The sequence below is a fragment of the Capra hircus genome, chromosome 2 (genome assembly GCF_001704415.2).
Source record: "Capra hircus breed San Clemente chromosome 2, ASM170441v1, whole genome shotgun sequence".
NCBI lineage: Eukaryota > Metazoa > Chordata > Mammalia > Artiodactyla > Bovidae > Capra > Capra hircus.
In genome coordinates this window covers 35834312-35854621 of record NC_030809.1, presented here as the reverse complement: position 1 = coordinate 35854621, position 20310 = coordinate 35834312, and the positions used below count along the sequence as shown (strand labels likewise).

General features: G+C 34.7%; 1 protein-coding gene across 4 annotated transcripts in view; it reads right to left on the bottom strand.

Annotated features, from left to right (window-relative positions):
• The window catches only part of ERBB4 (erb-b2 receptor tyrosine kinase 4), a 1297156-nt gene that overhangs the window by 787729 nt on the left and 489117 nt on the right, over positions 1-20310 (bottom strand). For all 4 annotated transcript variants that reach the window (XM_005676493.3, XM_005676495.3, XM_005676492.3 and 1 more), the window contains exon 2: positions 10684-10835. In XM_005676493.3, coding sequence (XP_005676550.2) covers positions 10684-10835 — 152 coding nt within the window. The remainder of the gene's footprint in view (positions 1-10683; positions 10836-20310) is intronic.

The following is a 20310-nucleotide window of genomic DNA, read 5'->3' as shown; positions in this document are numbered from 1 at the left end:
AAATGCCTAAATTTTTATCACTTTCATTATATATTTTAACATAGTATTTTATATAGTCATATGGGTTCAAATTAAGGATTAGAAGAAATAACTACAGTGTTTAAAATGGAAACATTTTCACATGTTATTTTTATACTTTTGAACTTTAGATTATGCTCTATGTGACTGAAGAGAGAGATCTTTAAAATTGATTTGGTCTTATACAAATTTGTTCAAGTTTATACCTGTCTTTTTTGAAAGAAAACAGTGTTACATTTTAAGGATCAGAAAAAAATAAAGCTCATGAAATGTTCATAATTATGATTTTCTTTAAAAAGTTTTATTTGATTATATTCTACTATTTGGAATTTAGAATTGAAAGGTAGCCCATTGCCAAATGTCCCTGAAGTGAAATGAAGTGTTGCGTCTGATTCTTTAGGACTCCGTGGACTGGAGCCTGCCAGGCTCCTCTGTCCATGATATTCTCCAGTCAAGAATACTAGAGTGGGTTGCCACTCCCTTCTCGAGGGAATCTTCCCAGTCCAGGGATCAAACCCAGGTCTCCTGTGACTCCTGCATTGCAGGTGAATTCTTCACTGTCTGAGCCACCAGGGAAGCCCTAGTTAGTTTTTAAAACTTATATAAATACCATTTGCTCTGTCTCTTTGAACCAAGGTCTTTGCTAAAAAGGTAAAGAAATAACCTTTATACACTCAGTTTTTCTGAGCAAAGAGTATCTAAGTATCATAGATTAAGATGGGTTTGTTACTTGCATTTTTTTCTAATTAAGGTTAAGACAAGCTTATAAATTCTTTATACTCACCGTTTAAGCCAAATTTAAATACCTTAACCCCCGAAATATAAAGAAACACTTTCCTTCTGCTCAGTATCTTAATAAATTCATTTTTAATTTAAGTATATTTGTGACAAGGGCATTTTTTTCCTCGAAAATGTATTACAATTTAGGGACTTAAAAAACTTCTATTAAACAGATTAATTTTTAATAATATTATGTTAGAGACATTACATAGGGATAGTATGTTATACTGCTGCTGCTGCTGCTGCTAAGTCGCTTCAGTCGTGTCCGACTCTGTGCGACCCCATAGACGGCAGCCCACCAGGCTCCCCTATCCCTGGGATTCTCCAGGCAAGAACACTGGAGTGGGTTGCCATTTCCTTCTCCAAAGCATAAAAGTGAAAAGTTAAAGTGAAGTAGCTCAGTCGTGTCCGACTCTTAGTGACCCCATGGACTACAGCCCACCAGGCTCCTCCGTCCATGGGATTTTTCCAGGCAAGAGTACTGGAGTGGGGTGCCATTGCCTTCTCCTATGTAAGGGTATGCTGCTGCTGCTGCTGCTGCTGCTAAGTCGCTTTAGTCGTGTCCAACTCTGTGCGACCCCATAGATGGCAGCCCACCAGGCTCCCCCATCTCCAGTATGTTATACTAATCTGATTCTATTCTAGAAAATCCTGGCTCATTTATATTTATGTTAGCATATATGTATAGTCACTAATTTATATTTATAATATATAATTGTATATATAATAGAATTATAAACTATACTGTTCTAGTTCATATTTCTATTTTCCAAACATCCTTCAAATATAAATATCAGTTTCCATAATATGTATATCATTTTTATAGATACTATGGCATTTTATTTCTAATATTTTGAAGACATAGAGAAAATTATCAAATACATATGAATATATATATCATTTAATGTTTCACTTAAATAATTAAGAAAAAAGTTTCCAAAATATGTTCATATAACTGCCAAAGTAAGAATATAAATACATTTTATCTTTTGATTTTTCATGTAGAGCTGCTAAAAAGCATCAGGATTTTGAATCAATGTGTATTCTCAGATTAAACACTATTTATCCTCTGAGGAAATAAAAAAAAAAATATATATATATATATATACACATTTCCTGGCCAAGTGTAAATTATATAGCTTTTCCAATTGCAATACAAGTTCTATGATTAGATTTAGTACAAAATCAAGTTTCAATTTAAAAGCCAGCTGTAAATACATACGTACAAAATTGCATATGTAGTATGCTTAACAGTCTTAGAAACAGCTTTCAGAAACTATCAAAGCTTCAAAAATTCCATTTAACCCAGAATGTCTTCTTTGGACCAACAAACATGTTAAAATACTATTTTCTCGACTTTAATTTTAGTATCTTCTATCTCTCCCAGCTAAAATTTCATCATCTAAATACAACTAATATATTTTATTTTACCACAAATGTAGTTTTACATAAAATTCAAACAAAAAGAGAAATTAAATAAAAATTTAGAACATCATATCCTATTCTAATGCTTGTTGAAATGACAGGCATTTCTTGAAAGTGTAATTTCTTTGAACCTAATGAGGGCTAATTCTAAATATTTTGAATGTTGTACTTCATGGTCTTCTCTTGCCCTCTGTCCCAACTAGTGATACAGGGGGAAAAAAAAAAAAACACTATTCTGTTCAATGAGTAAAAAATTACAGGATACAAACACTTGATACAGGAATCTCACTTTAACACCTGATACAGGAATCTTACTTATTTGTCCACCATTTAATGGAGATACAAATATAACACATATTTATCTTGTAAAACTATTCAGGGAAAATTAAATTCAGGCTTGTTTTCCCTAATATATAATTCAATTAAAATGTGTGTACAATTGAAATAGATACGCTGATTTAGAAATTGTTACCCTTATATTAGGGCTTCCCTGGTGGCTCAGAGGTTAAAGTGTTTGCCTGCAATGTGGGAGACCTGGGTTTGATCTCTGGGTTGGGAAGATCCCCTGGAGAAGGAAATGGCAACCCACTCCAGTATTCTTGCCCGGGGAATCCCATGGACGGAGGAGCCTGGTGGGCTACAGTCCATTGGGTCGCAGAGTAGGACATGACTGAGCGAGCGACTTTACTTAACCCTTATATTATCTTTTAGGTAAATGTGAATACATGTGGACTCACCTTTATTATGCCACAGATATTTAATTAAATAGTGTTTTCCTCTCCAACTTTTAATGCTTTTAGAATATCACTACTTTTCTCATTCTGTTTCTAATCAATATCCTCAACAAAATCTCACAGAAGTCATTCTACCTGGTATTTAATGATCTAAAACCAAACACAATTAGGCAGTAATAGCTCCATACACATATATATATATATATATATTTTAATAGCCTCACTGTGCATGTGTGTCTTGCTGGATCTTAGTTTCCTGCCCAGGGATCAAACTCATGCTCTTGGCAATGAAAGCATGGAGTCCTAACCACTGGACTGCCAGGGAATTCCCAATAGTTACTATTTAAGAAAACTATTCAACAAATCATTTTCTAACTCAAAGAAATAAAGTATTTTATAAATTATCTATTTTAAGGATGAGCTTATCAGTGTAGGGTTTTGCTAAATCATATTACACAGCCGACAGCTTAGCCCAGGCAGAGTTCAGTGTGAGTGAACGCGAATGGAAACGACACAGAACAAATATAAAGCCCCTCCACACACAGTTGGATTTAATTTTAGTCATCTGCTTTGAACTGCCAGAGGGGAATAAAAGATACATCCTAAGGCTAGAAGTAGGCTGAAATGTAAATATTTCAGAATTTTATATTGAGCACAACTAGTTGTTCACTCTTACTAGGAACAGCTAAGAAATAGATGAAAGCGGGATTGCTTGTTGCAACTTGAAACTCATTATTGCTCAGCATCATCCCTGATTTATTGTATCAAAGCCATGCTAATGAAGCCAAGGTCTTAGGTTTCAGCGAAGCAGTCACCATCTTGCATTCTGTTAGCTACAGATGTATCTGCTTTTCTGAAAATATTTGTCCTTAGTCAGAAGAATAACTATGTGCAAGTATAAGAATGAAGTAATGTAGGTCCAGCCTTATACCTGAAAAATGTATATATATATATATATATATTTATATATATGTGTGTGTGTATAATAAAAAAGTAGCATAGTTCCATAGCATTATAAAGTATTAATGATTAACTAAAAGACAAAGATGATATTTGGATTTAAGAATAGGACATTTTCTTTAGTAAAGGAAAATAAATGATTTATATGATTTCTATAAAGAAATAAAACTGGAGTTTTATTTTAGAAAGACAGTTTTAGATGGCACTATTTCTTATATATTAAATAAAACTCTTTATAGCTCTGTCAACTATACAATAAAAGAAGATTTTTTTCCAAAATCTGTTGCATTCCAACTGCAACATGTGTTATTCATTATCTGAGAACAGATACTTTTAAAATCTTTTTTTAAAAACTATACTTTATTTTTTTCAAAGTCATTGCCTTTTGCTACCAATAATAATATATTAATGCTGCTCTTTGAAAAGATGCCTTATCAATTTAGTTTATTTCTTTTTCAGTAATAAAAATGATTTAAGCAGCACACAGAAGTCTAATTAATTACTGACACTGTAATATTCCAGGTCAATGGGTCAAGTGCTATATAAATTGATCTCTTCATCACTTTTTAAAATACATGTTTTCCTGACCCAATCAAAAATGGACCAAATAAATAAACAGATATTTCTTCAAAGAAGACACACAGATGGCTCACAAATACATGAAAAGATGCTCAACATCACTCATTATCAGAGAAATGCAAATCAAAACTACAATGAGGTACCATTTCATGCCGGTCAGAATGGCTGCCATCAAAAAGTCTACAAACAATAAATGCTGGAGAGGATGTGCAGAAAAGGGAACCCTCTTACACTGTTGGTAGGTATGCAAACTAGTACAGCCACTATGGAGAACAGTGTGGAGATTCCTTAAAAAAGTGGAAATAGAACAGCCATATGAACCAGGAATCCCACTGTTAGGCATATACACTGAGGAAACCAGAATTGAAAGAGACACGTGTACCCCAGTGTTCACTACAGCACTGTTTACAATAGCCAGGACATGGAAGCAACCTAGATGTCCATCAGCAGATGAATGGATAAGAAAGTTGGATTACATATACAAAATCGAATTTTATTCAGCTATTAAAAAGAACACATTTGAGTCAGTTCTAATGAGATGGATAAAACTGGAGTCTATTATACAGAGTGAATTAAGCCAGAAAGAAAAACACCAATACACTATATTAATACATATATATATATGGAATTTATAGTAAATGGCATTTACCATAAATTGGTAACAACCAATTTGGTCGTTAAGATGGTAATGACAATCCTTTATGTGAGACAGCAAAAGAGACACAGATATAAAGAACAGTCTTTTGAACTCTGTGGGAGAAAGTGAGGGTGGGATGATTGAGAGAATAGCATTGAAACATGTATATTACCAGATGTGAAATAGATGACCGGTTCAAGTTCAATGCATGAAATAGGGCACTCAAAGCCAGTGCACTGGGACAACCCAGAGGGATGGGATGGGGTGGGAGGTGGGAGCGGGGTTTGGGACGGGGGTGACACACGTCTACCCGTGGCTGATTCATGTCAATGTATGGCAAAATCCACCACAGTATAGTAAAGTAATTTCTCCAATTAAAATAAATTAATTAATTTTAAAAAACTACACCTTTTCCAAAGCAATTCACAGACAACTGAATTCAAGCCACAAATTAAAAGCAATCACCTATTATAACAATGGTTGCAGATAGATATTAACAGTCCTTATATATACTCTACATCATTCATCACATTGCTTTACACTTATTTGGCACTTAAAACTTATCTGTTTAAAGTCAATATATGAAACAGAGAAAATACATTTAAAGCACAAAAGCTAGCAGGTCAGGCATCTTGTTAGAAGCTCTCAGTTACAGAATGCCGGCAGCAGCAAGGAAGACCAATGGGATGACAAAGGAGAGATATTGGCAAGAATTTTAATGAGGGTAAAAGGTCTAATAGTTCATTCCCATTACTTGCTATACTTGGTTTTGTTGTAGAGAGTTCACAAAGTGTAAGACAATAGTGCAAAATCTGTGATTTTTATGCCTTGCTGTTTTCTATTATAAGTCTTAACCCTGTGACAGTGATAAAATACATAGTAAATACGTTTTAGGGCCTTTTTCTAGCCAACTATGCAGTATCTCAAGGGTCTAATGTTAAACACTATCAACTACATTTTTTTTCCCAAAAAGAAATATAAAAGCTCAAGGTTACAACAAAGCTAGGTGAAAAGGTGCATCTAGGGATAAGCATTGGGTTTGATACAATAAAATAATCTTGAAAGAATGCATTTTAAAGTATTTTAATAACATATATCTAACAAAGATTAACAAGTAGGTACATAACAGTACAGAGTTTTATTTTTGGGGGGGGGTATTATATATAGACACATCTTCAATCCAATTTAAATGGCCCACATTTGTGATGTTCTTGAGATCTTGGGAGATATACTAGAGAGGATATTTTAGTAACAGTAAAAGAAAACAAACCTATCTAGTTTAAGAAAAAAAGGGGAAATAACTTCAAAGTAACTAACAAGTTCCAAGGCATCATATGGGTTCAATGGCTGGGATGGAGTCCATCTTCAGAAGCAGACTGGCAGCTGCCCTCATTGTTCATTTGGGTTGAGTGGTCTCTTTCCCTGGTCTCTATGTCAGATTCAGTGTGTTGGCTCTATTCTGTTGTTTGCACAGCTCTTACACTCAAAAACCAAAATACAAAAAAACAAAAACAAAAACTGAGTTCTGGTACCCAAGTGGTCAAGAAGCTAACTGATAAAAAACAATGTTCTTTGTCACAATTCCAAATCTTCATTGGGAATTGATTCTGATTGACCTAGCCTGTGTCTTATGCCCAAACATCTGACCTATGAGCTGTCACACTGAAATATTAATAACATGAGGAGAGTCCCACAAACTCATCTAGAGAATATATTCCATATGAAATAATGATTTATAATTAAGAATTATTAAAGTATTTAGGATAACAGATTTTTCCATTCAACAAATATTAAAAAGCTACAAAACTTTAGATACTGTTCTAGACACTGAATATTCAGATAGTAAAAGAGATAAACAGTGATGGTTAACCTGCTTTCATGAATCACAGACATTAGAGTGGTTTCATACAAAACAAAACAAGGGAAAAAAACAAAACACTATAACCTCGCTAGTTAGAGATGAAAATAATGATGGGAAATATTTTTAAAGCAAAGATAATTTCTTAAGTTCTTAATGACAACATAAATTTCAAAATGGAATTCAAAATCCCTATCTATGATGTTTTTCTAAACACACTGTGGATATGCACCATTCTTAAAAGAAGGGAAACTGCACACCTCTATCAGTGGGTCAATGCCTTACAGTTATATGTAAACATATATGAGGGCTATATAACCCATAGGATAAGTTAATGAAAGTTCCCAATTCACTCATACAATTCAAATTTTATAAGAAATGATAACATAATGTAAAATAACTATTAATAGATTCTCTTTACATGAACTCTACTTCTTGCAAGTTATCAATATTGAACAGATTATGTATTTTCTAAGAAGCAAGCTACTATGAACACAAATGAATTACATTTTATGTTAAATGGAAAGCTCTCATATTCTAAGGTGTAGTTAGAAGCAATAGCTCATCCAATGCAGTAGTATGAAGATTTCAGCTGACAAGCCTAGATTCAGAGCTCATGAACACAAGCAGTTATGATTTTACACCGAACTCACCAAAAAAAAACAGAAAATGGGACATCTTGAGAATTTTGACCTTGGACCACTTCTTGGGCTAATAGAGGTCTGTCTCCCTTCATGCTTTCATCTAACCCCTAAACGCTAGTTTGCCATTTGGGTGCTGGGTGTCATTTGGGTGCTACGTATTTATCTATACTACCAAGATCTCAGTCTCTCCAACTTAATACTTTATTCCATCCCACAGTATATCTTTATCCACACTACCCTGTTAGCTCCAAGAGAGGAAGAGCACTGTTTGATTCATTTGAATGCACATGTCTAGAATCTAAAGCAGTAACAGTAGGTGCACATTTGACTCCAGCTTAGGGCCTTCTTTCTAAGCCTTAACTTATATTAAACCGACTGGAATATCCTCCCACCCACCTGCATTGTGAGCCCCTATTCATTTTTTTCATGACTCAATTCAAACACATCTCAGCTGAAATCTTTCCTGAATCCTTATAATTACCCATTCCTTTCTTTGTTCAGCACCCGCACGTACAATTAATACAAGACCAACCTTCATTATGACTCTGATTTCTTATTTCTGCATTGTCAGCTACAAAATTTTGTATTTGCATGTAAATGTATACATGCACACACACTCATAGATACAATAACTATATATTACACATCTGTAACACTCTATAAGACTGCAATATTGTTGAAGCCAAGGACAATAGATAACTTGCTTTTATATCTTTGGGCTAAGACTATTTGTTGAGTGAATGATATACAGCACAATTAGAAACGATGATTTTCCAAAGGAACAAAAGATAAGTGACACAAAAAGGACAATGTCACTAGTAAGCCAAAAACAAAAAGAAAACCTATTACAGTTATTATTACATAGATTAAAACCAAGATATTTTCATGAGTTTATAGTATAAAGTTTACATGAATTTTTAGAGGCGCTTCCTTAGGAGCCAATAATTACTTTTTTAAACAGACAACTTATTTCTTGTTCCAAGTATAAACCTTCAGTCCTCCTTATTTTGTTCTTTATCAAATCTGATCATTTTACTAACTTTTTTTTAAACTTCAAAATAGTTCCTAAAAATGTAGAAGATCCAAGTATAGACCATGATGCTCAAAGATTTATACGCTTCTTTCATATTTCTAAGATTAAGTCAATTTTCAATTATTCTATTTTGTAATCTTAAAAGAGCCTAAGAATGATAAAATTATAAAATATATAATAATCAAGACAATTTTATATTATTTAAAGAATCTCACTTACAGTACTGATGCTATTTTTTGTTAAGCCAGTGAAATCTAGTTCCATATAAAGCAGGGGAAATATAAGAAGAAAACCTAAGACCTCAGATTGCCTTTTAAAATTTTATTATATTATTCTGTTCTAAAAGATCCTTTAACCTAGTTTCCCTGTTTTTGAATTCATCTCTTAGTTTTCCTTTTCTATAATATCATTGAGTTTCTTGGCATTTCTAACTAAATCTACAAATCTATAGTATATCTACCAAGTTTTAATTTTGATTTTGAAGAATGCAGCTTATCTGAAAATAATCAAGACAGATTAGAACAATGCAAGCAAATTTTAATAACTACTACTCATATACATTCCTTCAAAGAAGTTTTTCTAGGATAGGTGTACCTGTTCATTTCTTGAAACAATATTGCAAAACAGAAAAAAAAAACTGTTATTTTAAGGTTTTCTCACTCAAGGATTTAGATATATTTTACTATCTACTCTTGATAAGCAAAGATGTCATAATTAAATATCATAGTTAATACAAACTACACAACTTGTAGAATTAGAGTTCTAGCAACCAAACAACAGAATACAGAACACCTTAATTCCCTATATCATATTGTAAAGTAAAAAAAAATAATAATAAATAATAAAATAAAATTTTTTTTAAATTCCCTATATCAATACTGGTATGACAGTCATTTTAAAAGCAGATACCATAAGTCTCATAGTGTTACTTAAGTTTTGAAGTGATAAATTTTCTGAGGTTGTTACCATTTCTAGACATGTTTATTGCATTCAAAGTATTTCAAAATCATTATTTTTTACTTCTGGTCTAAGTATAGAATTATTTAAATTATCACAGTTCTCTAAATAATTTACCATCTACTTAATAGTTTATTGAATCAGTATTCAAAGCATTATTCATATTTTCATTTAAATAAGACAGTGCTCCTGAGAAGTGTGTAAATATTATTGAAAATAAGACTGAGTATATTCTAGGAATGCTATTATTAAAAATATATCCTATTAATTCTTATATAAAGAATAAATTATTAGTTGTACAAAATGCCACATCCTCATCTCACTTTGTCAAAGTCCCTTTGAAGTTCAGATTTTCCTATACTTTTCCAGTTGAAGCAAAACTTAAGAAACTACAGGCATTAAGTACTAATACCAGGAATAACAGGTAAGGGTAAATGAGAATCAAAACAAGTCTGGAAAAGGACTTGTTGACACAGGGTGATGTCATATATGTGTGTCTTCAATTACATGCATGCATATGTCAAGTCATATATCTATGTGTGGTTTCCTATAGTCTACTTTAAGTAATTTGTTTTTCAAAAACATGTCACTTTTCTTCCAAAATTAACAGTATTACTCTTATTATGATAATATAAAATAGTTTAAAAATTCCAAAGTGACAGAAAGGGTCAGAAAAGGGAATTACTAGCTAAAGTTACAAATTCTTATCTGACTCGTCCTCTGACTCTCCTAGTCCACAGCCTAAAGTTTTCCTCTTGGCTGGCATTCAGAAAAAGATACACCTGCTGCAAGTCATGGCCTACACTCTGACAGCATCTTTCATCAGTCTTAGGACAACAGGATTTGTTCTAAACTCAGGGTGTCAATCATGATGGCATGTCACTCTTTAGCTTTCCCGGAGTATGCCTTGGAATCTCTTATCTCCTACATGCCTATAGTCATAGTCTCTGTTGGGCAGAGCAGGAGAGCACAGCCATCAAATACAAGAAGCTGGTCTGTCTTTATGCATTATGACAACACTGTCCGTTCACAAAAAGAAGAGAAAGAGTCAGCTTTACCCGCAGAAAGGAGAGGTCCCGGTTGTGCTCGATGCTGGTTATCTCCAGGTTGCCCATGACTACCTCACAGTTCTCATAGTATTTGCGCAAGGCTCGGTACTGCTGCTCCAGGTCAGAGAGAGAGCTCAGCTTATTCTCTGTGCCTGCACACACTGTCAAGACAAGAAGAAACATGGGAAGTTATGTAAACTTTGTATGACAGGAATCATGATAATATTTCCCTCAACTCTGCTCTACAACAATCCACTTCAATTTCCTGAATTAAAACATTTTGAGTCCTTTTAAGATCCATAATCATACACTGATAAATATGTTCACTTTCATTTTATACAGTTTTACTGAATCATAATTGACATAACATTGTATAAGCTTAAGATGTGTACAGTTTATTGTGATTCACACAGTCAAAGACTCTGGCATAGTAAATAAAGCAGATGTTGTTTTGGAAATCTCTTGCTTTTTCCATGATCCAGTGGATGTTGGGAATTTGATCTCTGGTTCCTCTGCTTTTTCTAAAACCAGCTTGAACATCTGGAAGTTCATGGATCACATACTGCTGAAGCCTGGCTTGGAGAATTTTGAGCATTACTTTACCAGCATGTGAGATGAGTGCAATTGTGCACTAGTTTGAGCATTCTTGGCATTGCCTTTCTTTGGGATTGAAATGAAAACTGACCTTTTCCAGTCCTGTGGCCACTGCTGAGTTTTCCAAATTTGCTGGCATATTGAGCATAGCACTTTCACAGCATCATCTTTCAGGATTTGAAATAGCTCCACTGGAATTCCATCACCTCCACTAGCTTTGTTCATAGTGATGCTTCCCAAGGCCCACTTGACTTCACATTCCAGGATGTCTGGCTCTAGGTGAGTGATCACACCATCGTGATTATCTTGGTCATGAAGATATTTTTTGTATAGTAGTTCTGTGTATTCTTGCCACCTCTTCTTAATATCTTCTGCTTCTGTTAGGTCCATCCCATTTCTGTCCTTTATCAAGCCCTTCTTTGCATGAAATGTTCACTTGGTTTCTCTAATGTTCTTGAAGAGATCTCTAGTCTTTCCTATTCTGTTGTTTTCCTCTATTTCTTTGCATTGATCACTGAAGGAAGGCTTTCTTATTTCTCCTTGCTATTCTTTGGGACTCTGCATTCAGATGCTTATATCTTTCCTTTTCTCCTTTGCTTTTCACTTCTGTTCTTTTCACAGCTACTTGTAAGGCCTCCCCAGACAGTCATTTTGCTTTTTTGCATATCTTTTCCATGGGGATGGTCTTGATCCCTGTCTCCTGTAAAATGTCATGAACCTCCGTCCATAGTTCATCAGGCACTCTATCTATCAGATCTAGTCACTTATATCTATTTCTCACTTCCACTGTATAATCATAAGGGATTTGATTTAGGTCATACCTGAATGGTCTAGTGCTTTTCCCTACTTTCTTCAATTTAAGTCTGTATTTGACAATGAGTTCATGATCTGAGCCAGTCAGCTCCTGGTCTTGTTTTTGCTGACTGTATAGAACTTCTGAATCTTTGGCTGCAAAGAATATAATCAATCTGATTTCAGTGTTGACCATCTGGTGATGTCCATGTGTAGAGTCTTCTCTTGTGTTGTTGGAAGAGGGTGTTTGCTATGACCAGTGCGTTCTCTTGGCAAAACTCTATTAGCCTTTGCCCTGCTTCATTCCGTAATTCAAGACCAAATTTGCTTGTTACCCCAGGTGTTCCCTTGACTTCCTACTTTTGCATTCCAGTCCCCTATAATGAAAAGGACATCTTTTTTGGTTGTTAGTTCTAAAAGGTCTTGTAGGTCTTCACAGAACCATTCAACTTTAGTTTCTTCAGCATTACTGGTTGGGGCATAGGCTTGAATTACTATTTTATTGAATGGTTTGCCTTGGAAATTTATATGCAGGTCAGGAAGCAACAGTTAGAATTGGACATGGAACAACAGACTGGTTCCAAATAGGAAAAGGAGTACGTCAAGGCTGTATATTGTCACCCTGCTTATTTAACTTCTATGCAGAGTACATCATGAGAAATGCTGGGCTGGAAGAAGCACAAGCTGGAATCAAGACTACCGGGAGAAATATCAATACCCTCAGATATGCAGATGACACTACCCTTATGGCAGACAGTGAAGAGGAACTAAAAAGTCTCTTAATGAAAGTGAAAGAGGAGAGTGAAAAAGTTGGCTTAAAGCTCAACATTCAGAAAACGAAGATCATGGCATCTGTTCCCATCACTTCATGGGAAATAGATGGGCAAACAGTGGAAACAGTGTTAGACTTTATTTTGGGGGGCTCCAAAAACACTGCAGATGGTGATTACAGCCATGAAATTAAAAGATGCTTACTCCTTGGAAGGAAAGTTATGACCAAACTAAATACAATATTAAAAAGCAGAGATATTACTTTGCCAACAAAGGTCCATCTAGTCAAGGCTATGGTTTTTCCAGTGGTCATGTATGGATGTGAGAGTTGGACTGTGAAGAAAGCTGAGTGCCAAAGAACTGATGCTTCTGAACTGTGGTGTTGGAGAAGACTCTTGAGAGTCCCTTGGACTGCAAGGAGATCCAACCAGTCTATTCTAAAGGAGATCAGTCCTGGTTGTTCATTGGAAGGATTGATGTTAAAGCTAAAACTCCAATGCTTTGGCCTCTTCATGCAAAGAGTTGACTCAATGGAAAAGACTCTGAAGCTGGGAGGGATTGGGGGCAGGAGGAGAAGGGGACGACAGAGGATGAGATGGCTGGATGGCATCACAGACACGATGGACATGAGTTTGAGTAAACTCCAGGAGTTGGTGATGGATAGGGAAGCCTGGCATGCTGCGATTCATGGGATCACATAGAGTCAGACATGACTGAATGACTGAACTGAACTGAAGGTGTGTACATGTGTGGTTTTGATACACTTATATATTGCAAAATTATTACCACATAGCATTATCTAACATCACCATCATGTCATTTAACTATCATAGTTATGCATGTTTATGAGTCATGACAATATTTCAGACTTTCTCTTCCAGCAACTTGCAAAATGTAATACAGTATTATTAACTATAATCACCATTGTACACATTAGATCCACAGAATTTATTCATCTTAAAACTGGAAGTTTGCACTTTTTGACCCAAATCGCCCCATTTCCTCATTCCTAAGTCCCTGGTAGCCACCATTCTTCTCTCTGTTTCTATTAAGTTTGGCTTTTTTAGATCCCACATAAAAGTGGCATAATGCATTCACACTCATAAACTGTATATATTAACCACAGAGACTAAGAAGGCATGTGTTTCAAAGACGTATATAACAAAGAGATAAATAACCATATTTGCTGTGAGTATATAAAGCATAAATATATAAATCCAATATATTTATTTAATTTCACTCAAATCAGATTTTCTTTCAGACTTATAATTCACTCTACTTTCTATATATATAAATAAATAAAAATCAAAAGATGATAAAAGTAAAAATTTTATTTAAAAATGAGATTTTTGTGTTGCAAAGTAATCTGATCTTAGTAAATTTTCTACAGAATTAAAACTTTGGCTTTTAAGCCCTCAAAAATGCTACCTTTTAAACTATAAATATTAAAAATCTTAGACTGAAACATTTATAAACATAGACTACAAACAGAATAAGTGGGCTAATTTGCTTCAGTCGTGTCTGACTCTTTGTGACCCCATGGACTATAGCCCACCAAGCTCCTCTGCCCATGGGATTTTCCACACAAGAACAGTGGAGTGGGTTGCCATTTCCTCCTCCAAGGGCTCTTCCCAACCCAGGAGTCAAACCCATGCCTCCTGCATTGGCATTCAGATTCCTTATTGCTGAGCCATCAGGGAGGCCCTAATGTATTCTAGAGACTAAAAAACACTCTTAATCCACGGTCTTTATTTTTACTGCTCCCAGTTTTATAACTTGTAAAATATCTGTTGGAAAAAAGTACTATTATGTGGGCTTATGAAATGTAGATTTCAATTACTTTCAATTCCAAAGAGGACAAGCTTATTGTTAATGCAACTATTGATGAGGGTAATTAAGCATTAATTAATAAACTTACTCATCATTTCTAAAATGTATAAATGTCACATTGTAATTTATATGTAGCTTATGTTATACAAGTTTCCTTTGGTTGAAAATAAAATATATACAAAAATCAATATGTAAACATCTAAATGAAAAGTTTTCAAAAATATTAAGTGCATTCTGACCTTTCCTGTAAAAGCTTAAACAAATTTTGGCAGAAAGTTTATTAGTATAATTGTAGTGCCTATGTATTTTTGCGTCTTTCTCATTCTGCATATACAAAAAGAATATAGAATATGAAATTAATATTATTATTGCAAAAATCTCTTTATATTAAGCTGTTTGAAGACAGCTGAAATATATTAATCATTATTGTCTATCTGCTGAGCTATATATCATGATACTTTGCAGAAAATTATTTAATAATTAATTTAATTGCCATAAAAATAAGTGTAACTTGTATTCAGAAGATAAACTGCAAGTCACAAAAGTTCTCATGTTCAAAAGTGATCAGCTGTATTTTGCAGTACAATGTGAAAACAGAAAACTAGAATAAGTATTTTTAAAATTATATTTTATTAACACAAAATATAATTCAATAAACAGATATTCTAAATAATCAGAATATTTTCAAACATTCTGATTTTGGGAGTTTCTGGTTAACACAGTTTCAGTCAAAAAATATTTTTGTTTCAGTGAGGCTTTCCTTTATATTTATCTTCTAGTCAAGCTATCTAAATTCAGTAATACATTCCTCCTAACTTTCTTCTTGACAAACTTGATTTTTAAAGAACTAGTTTGGAGAGATGCATAAAAAATCATTTGTATTTCTTTTCATGAAGGCTCCACTGAATGCCTCACAACTTCCATTTGTCAATCGATTTTACAATCAGGCAATGTATACAAGACAATGCTTAAACCATCAAGTTTCATTGATTTCACAAAGCTGTTTATCAAACAGAAATTGAAACATCTTTTTCACCAGCCAAAATAAGTTTAACAAAATTCAACCCCCTTTGCCAACACTATTATAAAGTCCTTAAACTATAAGTTCATAATAATCAAGCTTCAAAAATCCTACATATGCTCCCTAGAGTTTTCATTTCAACTGTAACTCCAGGAATAAAGCTATATGTGAAGCCTTAATAAAATCACCAATTATTCTATTTAGTATTGATTCCATTACAAATGTAGCTATAGTTGCAAACATGGGCTTTTCAGACTTCTTAAGATTTGTATCCAACAGTGACTGAACTACATGATCCTCATTCAGTAAAAGATAATAATAATAATAAATAAGACTATAATTAGGAGTTTGTAGCAATTTACAAAGGTTGGTTAACAAAAGTATTCATTTATTCATGGGGCAAATATATTAGAAGCACAAAGAAGAAACATTAACAATATCCATATTAATACTAAAAAATCAATGATTACCTCCAGGCTTATTATGACTGTGGAAACCAGCACTCCATTTGCTTACTCAAGATGACAAAAAGAGGGAAGAAAATAATTGAATCAATATTTTTGCCTGACTTTCAAATCAAATGCCTATGTGAGATATTGAGAAATAAGTATTTATTTAGCATCTACTGTTGACCTAGTATCATGAAAAATATGCATTGATTAAAATGCCCAAGGTTTGTTATAAGGGTTCATGAAGTCATTCATGCACACAGTAAGGAAAGCAGCAAGCAGTACATATAAGCCATGTATATAACATGTGTGTAACATTCAGAGACTGTCTGCATAAAGAAATATTTGGTAACTTGATAAAAGTTCTCCTTTTTAAAAGCAAATCTTATTTAACACTAAGTACTTTCTCTTTCAGAAAGGTTACCATAATAAACATGCTTTAGCTCGATGTACCTTCTTGGGTATTAACATTTTCATTAAAAATATAAAGTAAAGAAAATATCAGAAGTAGCACACATTTTCAGAGACTATTGAGTACTATTATAATTACACAAACAATTCCTGCAGTTCTATGTTCAAAATATATATTGAAACAGGGCCAAATTTGTTACTACTTCTTTGTGTGCATGCTAAGTCATTTCAGTTGTGTCACACAGCTGAACCTTAGGACTGTGTCACGAACCTTTGGACTGTAGCCCGCCAGGCTCCTCTGTTCATGGTATTCTCCTGGCAAGAATACTGGAGTAAGTTCCCATGCCCTTCTGCAGGGAACCTTCCCAATCCAGGGATCAAACCCTGGTCTCTTATGTCTCCAGCCTTGGCAGGAAGATTCTTTACTGTTGAGCCACTGAGAAAGCCACTTCTACTAAAGTTATTTAATCAAAGACACTTGGATGTTATTTATATCCAAGTTATTTTATATCCAAGGATATAGTTATTATATGGTTATTATATAGTTATCCTATAGTTATATAGGATACAGTTATAGTTAGTTATTTATATCCAAGGATATATCTACCCAAGACTTTTGACAGTATTCTCCTAACTGACTTAATTTCCTACTTGCCCTAGTTAATTCTTTGTCTAGATGCCAGAACGATCTTTTTAAAAAATATCATTCACGCACTCTCACTGAAAACAATCCTTGGTTTTTAATCGTACTTATTATAAGATCCAAACTTCATACTATAACTTGTAGAATGTATATGAGGATCTTTACTCAAATGTCACTCTATCAGAAAAGCCTTTTCTGACTATCTTATCTAAAATAGAAGATCCCCATTCATCATGCTCTGTATTCTTTGCCTTCTTTATTTTTGATTTACTGCTATCTGAAATTATATGCTTGTTTGTTTGTTTGCTTATTAAATATCTCTATATTAGAATGCAAGCTCCATTGTTAGAGGCCTTTCTCTGTTCAACACTTAAAGACACATAGCAGACTATCAGTCAATATTCATTGAATAAATAAAATGGACTTTGGAGAAATAATTAGCACAGGATCAAACGCTGGTCCTTCCACTTTTAAGAGCTCAATGTCTTGAGCAAGTCACTTAGTCACTTAGAGTCTCCGTGTCTATGCTGAGTGTTCCCGACAATAAACACAATTTAGAGGTGAATAAGGAGCCTGGTGGGCTCCTGTCTATGGGGTCACACAGAGTTGGACACGACTGAAGCAACTTAGCAGCAACAGCACAGAGGTGAATAACACAGAGCCTAAAGCCAGATGTCCAGCTTTAAAGTCTAGCTCAATCACTGGCTTGCAATTAACCTTGAGCAAGCAACTTAACCCCTCTGTTATTCTATTTCTTACTCTGTAAAATGAACATAGTAACAACCACCATCTCATAAATTTAAATGAGTGAATACACTCATTTAAATACACGTTAACTTGCTTTGCACAATATTTGACTTACTGATGGAGGTAATAATTATTAGCTAATGTTACTTAATCAAATGTATGTATATAATATGTATACATTATGGAATATATTAAATCAAATTTTAAAAAAGTCTTGCAGTGATGTGCAATCAGTCTGATATAAAGAAATGATCACTGGGCAAGGACAATGAAGTTTGGGACCTCATTCCTCCAACATTTTTTATCTGTGTAAAATGGGACAATTATTTCCTTCTTTTTGGTTCCAATTTTCTCTTTTCTTTATGTTTCCTTCAAGTTCAAAAATTTTGTGATTGAATTTATTTCTAAAATACATATTTAAAACCTGTTCTACACTGTTGGTGGGAATGTAAATTGGTATAGCCACTGTGGAGAACAGCATGGAGGTTCTTTAAGAAACTGAAAATAGAACTACCGCATAGTCCTGCAATCCCACTCCTGGGCATGTATCTGGAGAAAAACATGATCCAAAAGTATACAATGGAGGGGATAAACCCCAATGCCCACTGCAGCACTGTTTACAAGAGTCAACACATGGAAGCAACTGAAATACCCATTGACAGATGAATGGATAAAAAAGATGTGAACTACATACACAATACTGGAGTGGGTTGTCATTACCTGCTCGAAGGGATCTTCCCAACCCAGGGGTTGAACTCACTACTCCTGCATCTCCTGCACTGACAGGTGGATACTTCAACCATTGTGCTACCTGGGAAGCCCGTATACAATGGAATATTACTTTATAATTTAAAAAGAAGGAAGTAATGCCATTGGCAGCAACATGGATGGACCTGGAAATTACCATATTAAGTGAAGTAAGTCAGACAGAGAAAGATAAGTACATGATACTGCCTATCTGCAGAATCTAAAAAGAAAAAAATGATGCAAGTGAACTTATTTACAAAACAGGAACAGACTCATAGACTTAAAAGAACAAACTATGGCTACAACAACACAAGAAAAGACTCTACACATGGACATCTCCAGATGGTCAACACCAAAATCAGATTGATTATATTCTTTGTAGCCAAATATGGGGAGAAGGCAATGGCACCCCACTCCAGTACTCCTGCCTGGAAAATCCCATGCATGGAGGAGCCTGGTAGGCTGTAGTCCATGGGGTCACAAAGAGTCGGACACCACTGAGCAACTTCACTTTCACTTTTCACTTTCCTGCATTGGAGAACGAACTGGCAAGCCACTCCAGTGTTCTTGCCTGGAGAATCCCAGAGACAGAGGAGCCTGGTGGGCTGCCATCTATGGGGTCACACACAGTGGGACACGACTGAACTGACTTAGTAGCAGCAGCATCCAAATATTGGGAAGCTCTATACAATAAGCAAAAACAAGACCAGGAGCTGACTGTGCCTCAGATCATGAACTCCTTATTGCCAAATTCAGACTTAAATTGAAGAAGGTAAAGAAAACCACTAGACCATTCAGCTTTGACCTAAATCAAATCCCTTACGATTATACGGTAGAAGTGAGAAATAGATTTAAGAGACTAGATCTGATAGACAGAGAGCCTGATGAACTATGGACAGAGGTTCATGACATTGTATAGGAGACAGGGATCAGGACCATCCCCAAGAAAAAGAAATGCAAAAAAGCAAAATGGCTGTCTGAGGAGGCCTTACAAAAAGATGTGGAAAGGAGAGAAGCGACAAAGGAGAAAAGGAAAGATATACCCATTTGAATGCAGAGTTCCAAAGAATAACAAGGAGAGATAAGACAGTCATCCTCAGTGATCAGTGCAATGACATAGAGGAAAACAATAGAATGGAAAAGACTAGAGATCTCCTCAAGAAAACTATAGATACAAAGGGAACATTTCATGCAAAGATGGGCTCGATAAAGGACAGAAACCGTATGGACTTAACAGACTCAGAAGACATTAAAACGTGGCAAGAATACAGAGAAGAACTTCATGACCAAGATAATCACGATGGTGTCATCACTTTCCTAGAGCCAGATATCCTGGAATGTGAAGTCAAGTGGGCCTTAGGATGCATCACTAGGAACAAAGTTAGTGGAGGTGATAGAATTCCAGTTGAGCTATTTCAAATCCTAAAAAATGATGCTGTGAAGGTGCTGCACTCAATATGCCAGCAAATTTGGAAAACTCCGCAGTGGCCACAGGACTGGAAAAGGTCAGTTTTCATTCCAATCCCAAAGAAAAGCAATGCCAAAGAATGCTCAAATTACCACACAATGGTATACATCTCACACACTAGGAAAGTAATGCTCAAAATTCTCCAAGACAGGCTTCAACAATA